The sequence below is a fragment of the Sprattus sprattus genome (assembly GCF_963457725.1).
Source record: "Sprattus sprattus genome assembly, chromosome: 8".
Classification (NCBI taxonomy): Eukaryota; Metazoa; Chordata; class Actinopteri; order Clupeiformes; family Clupeidae; genus Sprattus; species Sprattus sprattus.
This window is the reverse complement of record NC_137927.1, coordinates 7168900-7181399: the sequence shown is the minus strand read 5'-3', so window position 1 is coordinate 7181399 and position 12500 is coordinate 7168900. Positions and strand designations below refer to the sequence as shown.

At 47.8% G+C, this 12500-nt stretch overlaps 1 protein-coding gene across 1 annotated transcript in view; it reads right to left on the bottom strand.

The window, feature by feature from the left end:
• LOC308368883 (phospholipid-transporting ATPase ABCA1-like) overlaps positions 1-12500 on the bottom strand; it is a gene marked incomplete at both ends in the record, with an annotated part of 29166 nt that overhangs the window by 4422 nt on the left and 12244 nt on the right. The window contains 27 exons of the mRNA XM_080843171.1: positions 7-130; positions 630-774; positions 911-1026; positions 2027-2204; positions 2450-2619; positions 2909-3095; positions 3408-3440; positions 3693-3787; positions 4080-4269; positions 4391-4489; positions 4694-4818; positions 4953-5101; positions 5419-5535; positions 5675-5726; positions 5835-6061; positions 6510-6585; positions 6736-6956; positions 7082-7219; positions 7494-7633; positions 8134-8265; positions 8669-8843; positions 9013-9334; positions 9604-9825; positions 10373-10595; positions 10913-11089; positions 11376-11581; positions 12037-12231. Coding sequence (XP_080699297.1) covers positions 7-130; positions 630-774; positions 911-1026; positions 2027-2204; positions 2450-2619; positions 2909-3095; positions 3408-3440; positions 3693-3787; positions 4080-4269; positions 4391-4489; positions 4694-4818; positions 4953-5101; positions 5419-5535; positions 5675-5726; positions 5835-6061; positions 6510-6585; positions 6736-6956; positions 7082-7219; positions 7494-7633; positions 8134-8265; positions 8669-8843; positions 9013-9334; positions 9604-9825; positions 10373-10595; positions 10913-11089; positions 11376-11581; positions 12037-12231 — 4234 coding nt within the window. The remainder of the gene's footprint in view (positions 1-6; positions 131-629; positions 775-910; positions 1027-2026; positions 2205-2449; positions 2620-2908; positions 3096-3407; positions 3441-3692; positions 3788-4079; positions 4270-4390; positions 4490-4693; positions 4819-4952; positions 5102-5418; positions 5536-5674; positions 5727-5834; positions 6062-6509; positions 6586-6735; positions 6957-7081; positions 7220-7493; positions 7634-8133; positions 8266-8668; positions 8844-9012; positions 9335-9603; positions 9826-10372; positions 10596-10912; positions 11090-11375; positions 11582-12036; positions 12232-12500) is intronic.

Here is a 12500-nt window from a genome sequence, read left to right as displayed (position 1 = left end):
CCTCACCGAAGCGTTCGAGAGCGTCGGACATGGCCTGGTTCTTCACCATGTCAATGAGGCCCCGCCCCAAACAGAAGTGAGGGAAAATGAGGAAAACGTTTTTCAGGATATCATTGATCCCACCTTGCTCCTGCGGAGAGACACAGACAGTTAGAGGGTTACCACCTATCTCCTGCGGAGAGACACTGACAGTTAGAGGGTTACCACCTATCTCCTGCGGAGAGACACTGACAGTTAGAGGGTTACCACCTATCTCCTGCGGAGAGACACAGACAGTTAGAGGGTTACCACCTATCTCCTGCGGAGAGACACTGACAGTTAGAGGGTTACCACCTATCTCCTGTGGAGAGACACTGACAGTTAGAGGGTTACCACCTATCTCCTGCGGAGAGACACTGACAGTTAGAGGGTTACCACCTATCTCCTGCGGAGAGACACTTACAGTTACAGAGTATGTGTGTGAGTGTGAGTTTGTGAGCATAAGTTTTGTTTGTTGTTGCCGATCAGCACGGAGATGCTAAGGAGATGCGGAGATGCTGTCATTGTGTGTGATTGTGTGTGTGTCTACATGTGTGTGTGTGTGTGTGTGTGTGTGTGTGTGGGTGTGTGTGTGGGTGTGTGTTTCTTACACTGTTGCCGAACAGCTCGAGAACGAATGTGGAGATGCTGCCGTTGATGCCGATGAGGATGTTGACGCTGGTCAGAACCACGTAGGCCGTGCTTGGAATCTTAAAGAAGAAGGATGCCGGGTACATCAGGGGAGTGATGGACCACCTGGAACACACACACACACACACACACACACACACACACACACATGAAGTTAGCCAGTGATCAACCTGTCAGCATCTCTTATTTCAGTACTATAGGTAGTGCTTCCCCTGCTGGAAGTATTTGGAAGTAAACGTACCCGTATAAGAAGAGCAGGAGGATAAGGACGGGCAGGTTGGTGGAGGACACATACGCCTCTTGTTGGAAGCAGATGAAGATGATGACCACAAGGGTCGCCGGCACCACGTAGTTACACTGCAACACACACATAAACACACTCCAGTTTCAAAATAAAACTACAAGATACACAGCCGAATGGGAGTATAGGAACGCACCCACTGACACACGTAATGTACATTTTTCATAAATGTTGCGAGCCAGTGTAGTGTCTCCAACACACACACACACACACACACACACACACACTGATACAGACAGCACAGGCTCACCACTGACAACTGCTGTGGAGAGACGGAGACAGTGCGGGAAAAGCCACGTGTGAAGTGTGTGTATTTGGGGACGAAGGCGAAGACGACAGCAGTACTGAGGATAATTAAAAACAGCCTTGACTTTGGCCTTGATAACCATTGATAAGTAGCCCAGTAAACGATTGCTTATATTGTTACATGGACTCTTGCCAACTTACAAATATTTCATAATCTCCCTACATGGGGCTAAAAGCCAATTTATACTTGTACTTTGCCCAACGTTTGGGTGTGTGTTGATAAAGCTTTAGCTAATTCCATAGACTGTGGTCGCTAATGTTGCTGAGCTTATGTGCTAACGTTAGACAGTTGGCTGTCAGATGCCTTGCAAATCACATCAGACATATTGTTATGGCTAATAATGTGGTAATCAGATTGTACCGTGCCTATTTCTCAACAATATACATGCAAGAAATATAAAGAAAAATACAAAATGTATATACAAACAGAGCCATCTCAAAGCAATCTTAGTTTATTTTTTCCAACTAGCATTTTGGCAGGCACTACAGCTCACAACAGAGCTCTAAATCAGCCTTAACTGCCTTATAGCCTTATATATTCTGATCTTGTTTTAAAAGTAGAAGTTTAAAGAATGCACAAATGAATGTCCACGACTGCAGATCGGGTAGCCAGTCGAGCGTTATTTTGACTTGTTTAATATTAAAGGTTCAAGTGGTGGTCAGGTTGGACCCTGAGCACATCACTCACACACACACACACACACACACACACACACACACACACACACACACACACACACACACACCTACCATATCCCAGACGAAGGTGGCTGTCCAGTAAAGTAGGGGCTGCACGCCACTGATGAACTGCATGTGTTTGGCTTTGCTGACGCGCTCTTGGATGAGGAAGACCACGAAGCTCGCCGGTACAAAGGACATGGCGAAGATCACACAGATGGACACCAGCACATCCACGGAGGTGGTCACCCTGAGGAGAGATCACAGGACATTATGAGTGTGTCTGTGCGGAGTGTGTGTCAGTTTGTATGCGTGTGTGTGTGTGTGTGTGTGTGTATGCGTGTGTGAGTTTGTATGCGTGTATGCGTGTGTGCATGTGCGTGTGTGTGTGAGTGTGAGTTTGTATGCGTGTGTGCATGTGCGTGTGTGTGTGAGTGTGAGTTTGTATGCGTGTGTGCATGTGTGTGTGTGTGTGTGTGTGTGTGTGTCACTCACAGGGCTACTTGGGAGACCTGCTCCTTGGTCAGGTTGAGGGGGTGGTTGTGCACGGTGATGCCAAATTTGCCGGGGTGTTTGCCCGCAGGAAGATTGGCCCGCAGGATGCCGTTATTCATCACATTAAGGAACGCACCCATGCTGTGCCAACCTTTATTATTAAACCACACCTAAGAGAGAGAAGGGGGAGCCAGAGAGAGAGAGAGAGATGGGAGAGGGGTTGGGGGAGAGAGAGAGAGAAAGAGAGAGGTGGGGGAGGGAGAGAGAGAAGGGAGAGAAGGGGCATTTGGGGGGGAGAGAGCAAGGGGGGAAATGGAGAGAGAAAAAGAAAAAAGGAAGAAATGAATTATTGAATGTTCCCACTGTGCACACTGAACACACACTGTCTATCTCACACACACACACACACACACACACACTCACTGCACACACTCTTGTATACACTAACACACCACCTACCTTGACATTGTTCTTTGTGTCGAGGCCATTGATGAACCCTGAGAGACTGTGCAGGAAGCGGTCTGCTGCAGTTCTGGAGCCTTCCTCCAGGTGGAAGATCTCACGCACACGGCTGATCGCATCATCAACCTCTGCTGCAGGGGGCAGGACCTGAGTGCTTCGGGCACCCAATGAGAAGCCTCCGTACCTGCACCAGTATGAATATTCATTACTCACATATGGATAAGACACTTTCAACCACTTCACAGAGAGCTCTCACACACACAGACACACACACAGACACACACACACAAGCACACACACACACACACACACACACACACACACACACACACACACACACACACAAACAGGCACACACATACACACATGCACATACACAAACACACAGAGCCCACAGAAACCTAGCAGACACCCAAACAACTTAAACACACACAGTTACAAACTACAAACATGGCTACAAACAAACACATATACATTAGCCAGATATTTTTTGTACCTGAATTCGTTCACCCAGATCTTGTTGTTCAAACTGGAGAGAAAACAGAGAAAGGATTCATAAGAACTTGTTTATGGATGGGGGGATTCATACCACAGAACAGATTCACAAATCCCAAGAACTCTCTTTACTGGGATTCATATCATAGTATAATAGACAGTGGCGAGGTGAAAAGCCTCTGTTATGAAAAGTATGTGGAGTGTGTGTCAGGAGTATTGTTGTGCGTGGTGTGTGGAGTGTGTGTTTTACTGTGTTGTGTATGTTGTATTGTGGTGTGGCCCAAACCTTTGGGCGATGATCTGGGCATAGGTTTTCACCAGGTAGTCTGAGATGTTCCTGCCTGTCACATTCTGAAGAGTGTCCAGGGCGCTCATCTTTATCTGTAGAGACAGAGAATGGAGAGAGGGAGAGAGAGATAGGAGAGAGAGAGAGAGAGAGAGAGAAGCAGAAGGAGAGGGAGAGAGAGAGAGAGAGAGAAGAAAAGCAGGAAGGAGAGAGAGAGAGAAGCAGAAAGGGAGAGAAAGATGGAGAGAAAAGTGAGGGAGAGAGAGAGAGAAGCAGAGAAAAGAGAGAGAGAGAGAGATTTGTTAGCTTAGCGAGGGAAACGCACATGATGAAGAGCTCACAGGATCCAGCCAATGATTTCCGTGTAATGACATCATTTCCTCTTACCTGTGGTGGCGGCAGCCCACCGGCCCCCGCGGGGCATTCTGGGAGCATCTTCTTGTTGCCATTGCGACTGCACTCACACGCAGGCGATGGGTCGTCCATGGTCCAGTTCTGTGAGTTGAACAGTTCAAGAACACTCTCTGGAACCTCAGGCACCGTCCAATCCTCATCACCCATGGTGCACTGCACATCCCTGTCAGCCAATGAGAAGAGAGGATACTGAGTGAGTGGTGAAAGAGATATGTGGGATGTGTGTGTGTGTGTGAGCGTGTGTGTTTTTGTGAGTGTGTGTGTTTAAGAGATGTGAAACTCACGGGTTTTGCTGGTTCTCCATGCAGCGTGTTCCGAAGCCCGGTCCATCCACTAGAGCAGCCAGGAGTCTCTGAGTGTTGGCGTCTTCAGGGGCGTCATTACTGCACACACACAGAGCAGACACACCATTAGTGTCCACTTTACACACCATAACACTGAACGTAAACCGTTTTAAACCTCAACGAGTATGTGTATCCGGAGAATTGTCTGCATCCACATGGGTGTGTGTGTGTTTGTAAAGTATGAATGAGTGTGAGATGTGGGTATAAATATACGTTTGCGAGTTGCGTGGGTGTGTGTGTTACCTGAAGAAGGTGAACTGTTCCTCATACATCCATGGCTGCAGCGCAAGACTGGGGTATTTCCCAAACGGAGGAACGATGAGACTGAACACCAGAGCGATACACACAAACACAGCAGGCAACACAATCTGCCGAGGATAAACACACACATTAGCTCTAACATATTTACACACACAAACACCTACTCAAACTCATATACACACAGGAACGCAACACACACACACACACACACACACACACACACACACACACAATCATTTACCTGAGCAAAGAAACCCTTCCTGGAACGACGGGCAAAAAGGAATCGTTTCCATAGCAACGCCACAAACTGCTGCTTAAGTAGGCTCCACCCCTTCACCTGATAGGAGCCTTTTCCATCCGCACCACTGAGCCAGTCCGTCTCACGCGATTCTACAACACACACACACACACACACACACACACACACACACACACACACACCGAGGGTTTACACACTGCTGTTTCATTTCAATTGTGAGTTTGGAGGATTATCTGCTGTGTTTGAATGTGTGTGTATTTATATAATGTGTGTGTACACATACATATGTACACATATATATGTATGTAATATAATATATAACATATAATGAGTAAGTGTGTGTATATATATAATATATAATGAGTGAGTGTATAATATTTAGTGTGTAAATATAATTATATAATTTGTGTGTGTTTGTGTATATAACATCTCATGAGTGTGTGTGTACCTGGGTCAGCCTCTGAGTCATTTTCATTCTGGTCGTCTTCAGTGTGGGGTTTCAGGCAGCTCTGGTGGTCCCCTCCAAATGCGTGTCTACGTCGCCTACGAACTGGAAGAGTTCCATCTGCAGACATACACTCAGAGTCAACATACACATCTGAGCGCTAAGGGTCATTTCAAAATAGGCTAGTAAAACACGCACAAACACACGCACATACCCACATGTACCCACCTACACACACACACACACACACACACTGTACCTGAGATAATTTCAGTGTCGACTCCACTGTCCTCTGCAACCTTCAGGAAGATCTGATTGAGAATAAGAAAACAAGTAAAAAAAATGTAAAGGGAAGTAGCATAGAAACAGAGGCAAACAAAGAGGGAGAAAGAGACAGAAGATGAGGATAGTTTGTGGACCTCTTCGAGAGTAGTGTCAGACACGCCGTAGCTTGAGATTCCGAGGTCACCAAGGCGTTTGTCCATCTCATGGAAGAGCTCGACGAAGGCACCGTCTTTGGCCGACTTGTAGGGCAGCACAAATGTGATCTCATGACCAAGGTCCTCCACCAGCCGAGCGCCAGGAACGTGCTTCAGAATCACACCGCTGATCAGAGACACGTCTGCAGGGGGCACAACTGAGTCCACTACACACACACACACACACACACATGGGGAAGAGGTGAGACCAGACACACACATTGTTACACATCTCAGTTTATTGATGTTCTTTTTTCACACTTTCACAGAGAAAAAAAGAGAGAGAGACAGAGACAGAGACAGAGACAGAGACAGACAGACAGAGACAGAGACAGAGACAGAGACAGAGACAGACAGAGACAGAGACAGAGACAGACAGAGACAGAGACAGAGACAGAGACAGACAGAGACAGAGACAGAGACAGAGACAGAGACAGAGACAGACAGAGACAGAGACAGAGACAGAGACAGAGACAGAGACAGACAGACAGAGAGAGAGACAGAGACAGACAGAGTGAGAGAGAGAGAGGAGAAAATGTAGAAAAAATGGGATGAGAAATCAGGAGAGAGGGAAGAAGAGTGTGGGAATGGGAGAGAGGAGGAAGGGAATCTCACCGATTGCTGTAGCTGCTTCACTCTCCTGATCACTGCCGAGACCCGCGTCAGAACTACTGTCAGAGCCATCATCCTCCTGACACACACACACACACACACAGGTGCAACACACACACACACAGATTAAGTTATGAGTATCATTCTACTGTATAAGATGCATGTTATATTATGTATGGTGTGTGTCTGTGCAAGTGTGTGTGTGTGTGTGTGAGAGTGTGTGTCTGACCTTCTTGCAATAAGACACAGTACTGGCCGAGTTCCTGCAGGAGCTGAGGGAAGGTTCCGGGTCCTTCTTGACCAGCGTGAGGTAGTAGCCGCTGCCCAGCTGCGTCTTGAGGAAGAGGGAGGATCCCACGCAGCAGAGGCGGCCGTGCGAGATGATGGCGATGCGGTCGCCCAGGATGTCCGCCTCGTCCATGTGGTGGGTGGAAAGAATGATGGTGCGACCTGGGGGTGCAGGCATTGACAAATCAGCTCTCAGTGTCTGTGTGTGTGTGTGTGTGTGTGTGTGTGTGTGTGTGTGTGTATGTGTGTGTGTGTGTGTGTGTGTGTGTGTGTGTGTGTTAGCTTACCGGCACGGTATTTGAGCAGAAGGTCCCAGATGCCGCGTCGTGCGTAGGGGTCGACTCCTGCCGTTGGCTCATCTAGAATCACTACCTGAGACCCGCCCACAAACGCCAGAGCCACCGACAGCTTCCTCTGCATACCACCTGGACATACACACACACACACACACACACACACACACACACACACACACACACACACACACACACACACACACACACACACACATATTAGAAGTGCAGCAGGCAGTTTATGTGCAGAAAAAAAATGAAACACTTCTGGACTTGATGAAGGCGTATACACAACACTTAACACACTTAGGTGCTCCGATTCAGCCCTTTGATTGGTAAACACAGCCAATTGAATAAGAAAAATGCCTAGAAAACAGCATATTAACACACACACACACACACTGACCTGAGAGCGTGCAGCTGCGTGAGGTGCGTTTGTGTGGTAGGCCGGTGTCAGTCAGTATCTGCTCCATCTCTGTCTTCACACTCTCCTCTGATAGACCCTTCAGTCGCGCATAGAACCAGATGTGTTCTTCTACTGTCAGCCTGCAACATACACATAATAAGGCATGATTACACACTCACACACATGACTACACTTTCACACACACACACACACACACACACACACATACACATACACTCTCCTTTGATAGACCCTTGAGTTGCAGGTAAAACCAGATGTGCTTCTCATACAAAAAACATTACAGACACTTAAATGATGTGTGGATGTTGCAAGGACACACACACTCCCATGCCAAAGATCACACAGACTCACAAGCTTAAGAGGACGTTGGGTTGGACACACACACACTCACATGCTGAAGAAAACATTGTGTTGAGAACACTCACACACACACACACACACACACACACTCACATGCTGAAGAGAACATTGTGTTGAGAACACTCACACACACACACACTCACATGCTGAAGAGGACGTTGTGTTGAGAACACTAACACACGCACACACACCCACACGCACACACACACACACACACACACACACACACACACACACACACACACACACACACACTTACATGCTGAAGAGGACATTGTGTTGGGGACACACTCCAAGGCTCTGGCGGATGGCACTCAGTTCGGTGCGGATGTCTTTGCCCAATATGTGGGCAGTGCCAGAGGTGGGCGGGAACAGGCCTGTCAGGATGGACCTAGAATAACCAATCAGAACAGAGCCACTCACATAACATCCAATCATATGCAGCCACACACAGTCAAACTCTACCTTCTCGTCTAATACTGCACCAAAGCTTTACCTTAATTTAGTGAATACAGCTTTTAACCCTCATTTTGGACACCTGTTATGTGACCACCTGTTAGTGTCTCCAAAGGCTTTTTATATTCGCTAGCATTCATTCAACATTCAGCATGCTTGCAGCTTAGTTGTCATACTCAGCACGTTAGCCTGCTAAATTGATGTATTTAAATGTTCACATGTGTGTTTATGCCAGATGCTAGCATGTTAACCTGCTAAATCGATGTATATAAATGTCCACGTGTGTTTTTGCCAGATGGTAGCATGTAAGCTTGCTGGCCGCAGCTCAGGGTACTCACATGGTGGTAGTTTTGCCGGCTCCGTTGTGGCCCAGGAAGGAGGTGATCTGTCCCTCGTAGAAGCCCAGTGAGAGGCCATCAACCGCCAGCTTTTTCCCATGGCGGTACACCTTCACCAGGTTCTCAATGTACACGCCCAGAGGCAGGTGTACCGGTTCCTCCTCCATACACACTGCTGCCACGCCCAACACACACACAGAGAGCCGATCAGACACATTCATTAGATGACATCACTTCCTCTGCCCTGAAGAGGAGCTCTCGCTTTAAATGAAATATGCTTTATTTCAATTGAATTCTATTCTTTTCGGGCATGGGCTGCATCAACAATGGAAGCTGAAACTCACCAGCTGCGTTTCCCCTCCGAGTCTGCGGGGTGGCGCCACCTCTGCCCCCTTGACCCTCCCCGCACCAGTAAGAGCGGGTGAAGGGGAAGTACCAGCGGCGCGGGATGCCATACTGCCCAGGGAAGACGGCCTCGATGTACCAGGTGAGGACTCCGTAGAGGAAGGCATCGAAGTACATGATGAGCAGGGAGGTGGTCAGGCTGTAGTCGTCCTCGTGCTGGGGGCTGTACAGCAGGTTACTCCACTGGATCCCCACACCCTGCTCCTCAAACAGGGCAAAGTACTCGCAGCCGAAGCCAAAGGCCACCGGGGACAGCAGGCTCTGCACACACACACACACACACACACACACACACACACACACACACAATAAAACCACAATTAAAGCAATTGCAAACTCTCTTCTGTGCACACAAAGTGCTGTGAGTGTGTGTTTGTGTATGGCGATGACTTTTTTTGCAAAGCCCCGGTACTTCTCCCATGCCACACACAGCACCTAGGGCCGGTAGAGTGTGTGTGTGTGTGTGTGTGTGTGTGTGTGTGTGTGTGTGTGTGTGTGTATGTGTTTGTGTGTGAGAGGGAGAGACTCACCACGACGACTTTGGTGTTGAAGCCCACGTACTCCTCCCAGGCGATACACAGCACGTAGGGCAGGTAGAGAGTGAAGTAGATGATCCCTCCACAAGCAGCGGCCAGGTTGGCGCGGGCAAATATGGTGCTGATGAGGAAACACTGCATGATGGTTACCACGGCGAAGGAACCCAGGAACAGGAAGACCACTCCTGGGTCACTGTAGGGCAGGAGATTACCCGTCTGACCAGAGAGAGAGAGAAGCAGAAGGATGATGATTTTCCAAAAGTAAACAGAAAAAATAAATGACCATTCCTCCTGCCAGAAGTAGAAGAATGCATACACCTAGCCTCCCAGTATCTACATTTGTGCCCATTATCTGTCCATTATGACAAATCTATTGACTGTTATCACTGTATACTGTTTTGTCATTCTGTTTTATTATTCATTTATCATTATTATTTATGCTTTGGCAATACTGTACTTGCCAATAAATGTTACTGGCTTGAATTGAAATTGAGTGAGAGAGAGAAAGAAAGAGAGAGGTTAACATTCACACACTCTTCAACAAGCAGACTGTCATTTATTTCCAGCCTCTTCACACACAACCCAATTAATGGCAGTTAACTAACAGTGAGGCTGAATCACTGCCATCTCTATCAAACACATAAGCAATGTGTCCATGGCTAGAGAGAGAGATGGGGGGAGAGAGAGCGAGAGAGAGAGAGTGTATGTGTGCCTATGAGGGTAAGTTTATGTTTGTCCGTGTGTGTGTGTGTGTGTGCGTTACCTTAAGCAGTATCACCAGTAGGAGGGCACTGATGAGCAGCGGTATCAGACTGCTGATAAACCAGCTGAACCACAGGATGCCGTTGTCCAATCCCATGATCCTCATGGTCTCCTTAAGCCGCGCCTCCTTCTCATAGACCACGCCCTTGATGATGACGGCCACAGAGTACATCCAGGCCAGGGTCATGAAGAGAGGCATCGAGCGACTCATTACACGCAGGAAGCTACGGACACAGGGCAGACGTTAGCTGTGTATCTGTGTATGTGTGTGTGTGTGTGTGTGTGTGTGTGTGTGTGTGTGTGTGTTTGTGTGTAATGAGATTTTCTGTGTGTGTGATGAGATGTACTGTGTGTGTGTGTGTGTGTGTGGCTGTCTGTGACATGTACTGTGCGTGTGTGTGTGTGTGTGTGTTATTAGATACACAGATGTGTATAGGTAAGTATTATGGTTTGTGAAATGGTGTGTGCATGTTTAACAGTGTGTGTATGTGTTTTAAGGGTCAGTAAGATTGTGTGTGTGTGCGTGTGTGTTGCTACGTACATATCATCAACGTAGCAGGGATAAGGCATCTGCTGGATGTATACGCCAGTCTTCTCGGTCACCCCGGTAACAGCCCTGATGATGCTGTGTTCTACGATGTCCTGCAGGTAGGAGAATCCTCCCCACACGTAGCGCAGGTCTTCAAACGGGTCAGCGCGGGGACCAGGGTCCCAGTACCTGCACACACACACACACACACATTTATTTCACTGACGACAATTACACAGAGCTGCTACAGAAATGGAATAGAGAAGTCTGCTCACTGCAACATTGGACTTATATTTCAGTGTGTGTGTGTGTATGTTTAAGGTGGTTTGAGTGTGTGTGTGTGTGTTAGTTTGTGCATGCTTTTGAGATGGTTTGAGTGTGAGTGTGTGTGTTTGTGAGGTGGTTTAAGTGTGTGAGGTGGTTTGAGTCTGTGAGTGTGTGTCTGAGGTGGTTAGAATGTGTGTGTGACACGTACGCGTCTTTGATCTTGTTGGTGCGCTCTACGTTGTCGATGTCCATGCGTATCTTGAAGTGGACGTGAGGCGGAAGCTCAGTGCTATTGGCTGGAATGTCGGGAAACACAAGCCCCGCCCAGAACTTCCTGTTCTCCAGAAGCACCATGGACTCATTCACCATCTTCTCCTCCGAGGCCACAGGCTCCAGCTTATCCAGATTCACACACTACACAAACACACACACACATAAACACACAAACATACACACACACACACACACACACATACAAATAGAGAAACACACACACATTGTTAACAAAGGTCTTTGGTACTGTGGCGCCTCCTATTGATTTCTTCAAGCCAGTGCAGTAAGGTCTAGGTTAAGGTCCAGTTCTGTTTTCGAATAACAAATTGACTTGCAAACTCACTCAAACACACACATATCAACACACACACACACACACACACACACACACACACACACACACACACACACACACACTTGTTTTCCATCTGTCTGCCTTCACTTCTGCCTTTTCCTTGCATCACAAACATCAGAGAAGTAGGGCAAAGATGAACAGCCTCTTCAGTGTGACAGCGAGAGTGTTGGTGTGTGTGTGTGTGTGTGTGTGTGTGTGTGTGTGTGTGTGTGTGTGTGTGTGTGAGTGAGTGTTTGTGTACCTCCATGAAGCGTGAAATGCTGGCGATGGCCTGGTCAGTCTCGTTGAAGATGTCCCTCCAGGTGAGAGACAAACCCTGTGGGCGGTGGTCTTCGGAATGTTTGGACAGGAAGCTGGAGATGTCCTCAACACTCCACCGAGTCCCAACCAGCTGATGTCTGAAGAACCATGCTGTTGCGTTGTTCTTCAGCAGAGACTGAGATAGGGGGAAGAGAAAGGGTGGAGATGGGGAGAGAGAGAGAGAGAGAGAGAGAGAGAGAGAGAGAGAGACAATGAGGGGTGGCAGAAGGAAAGAAAGCGAATAGAAGGAAGAGGTAAATGTTAGTGAGCATACACACACACACATACACACACACGCATGCATGCACACACACACACACACACATACCAACACACAGAGACACAAATACACACACAGACGGACAGAAAGTAGCAGTAGTGCGTGTAGTTACAGGTAACTAGATG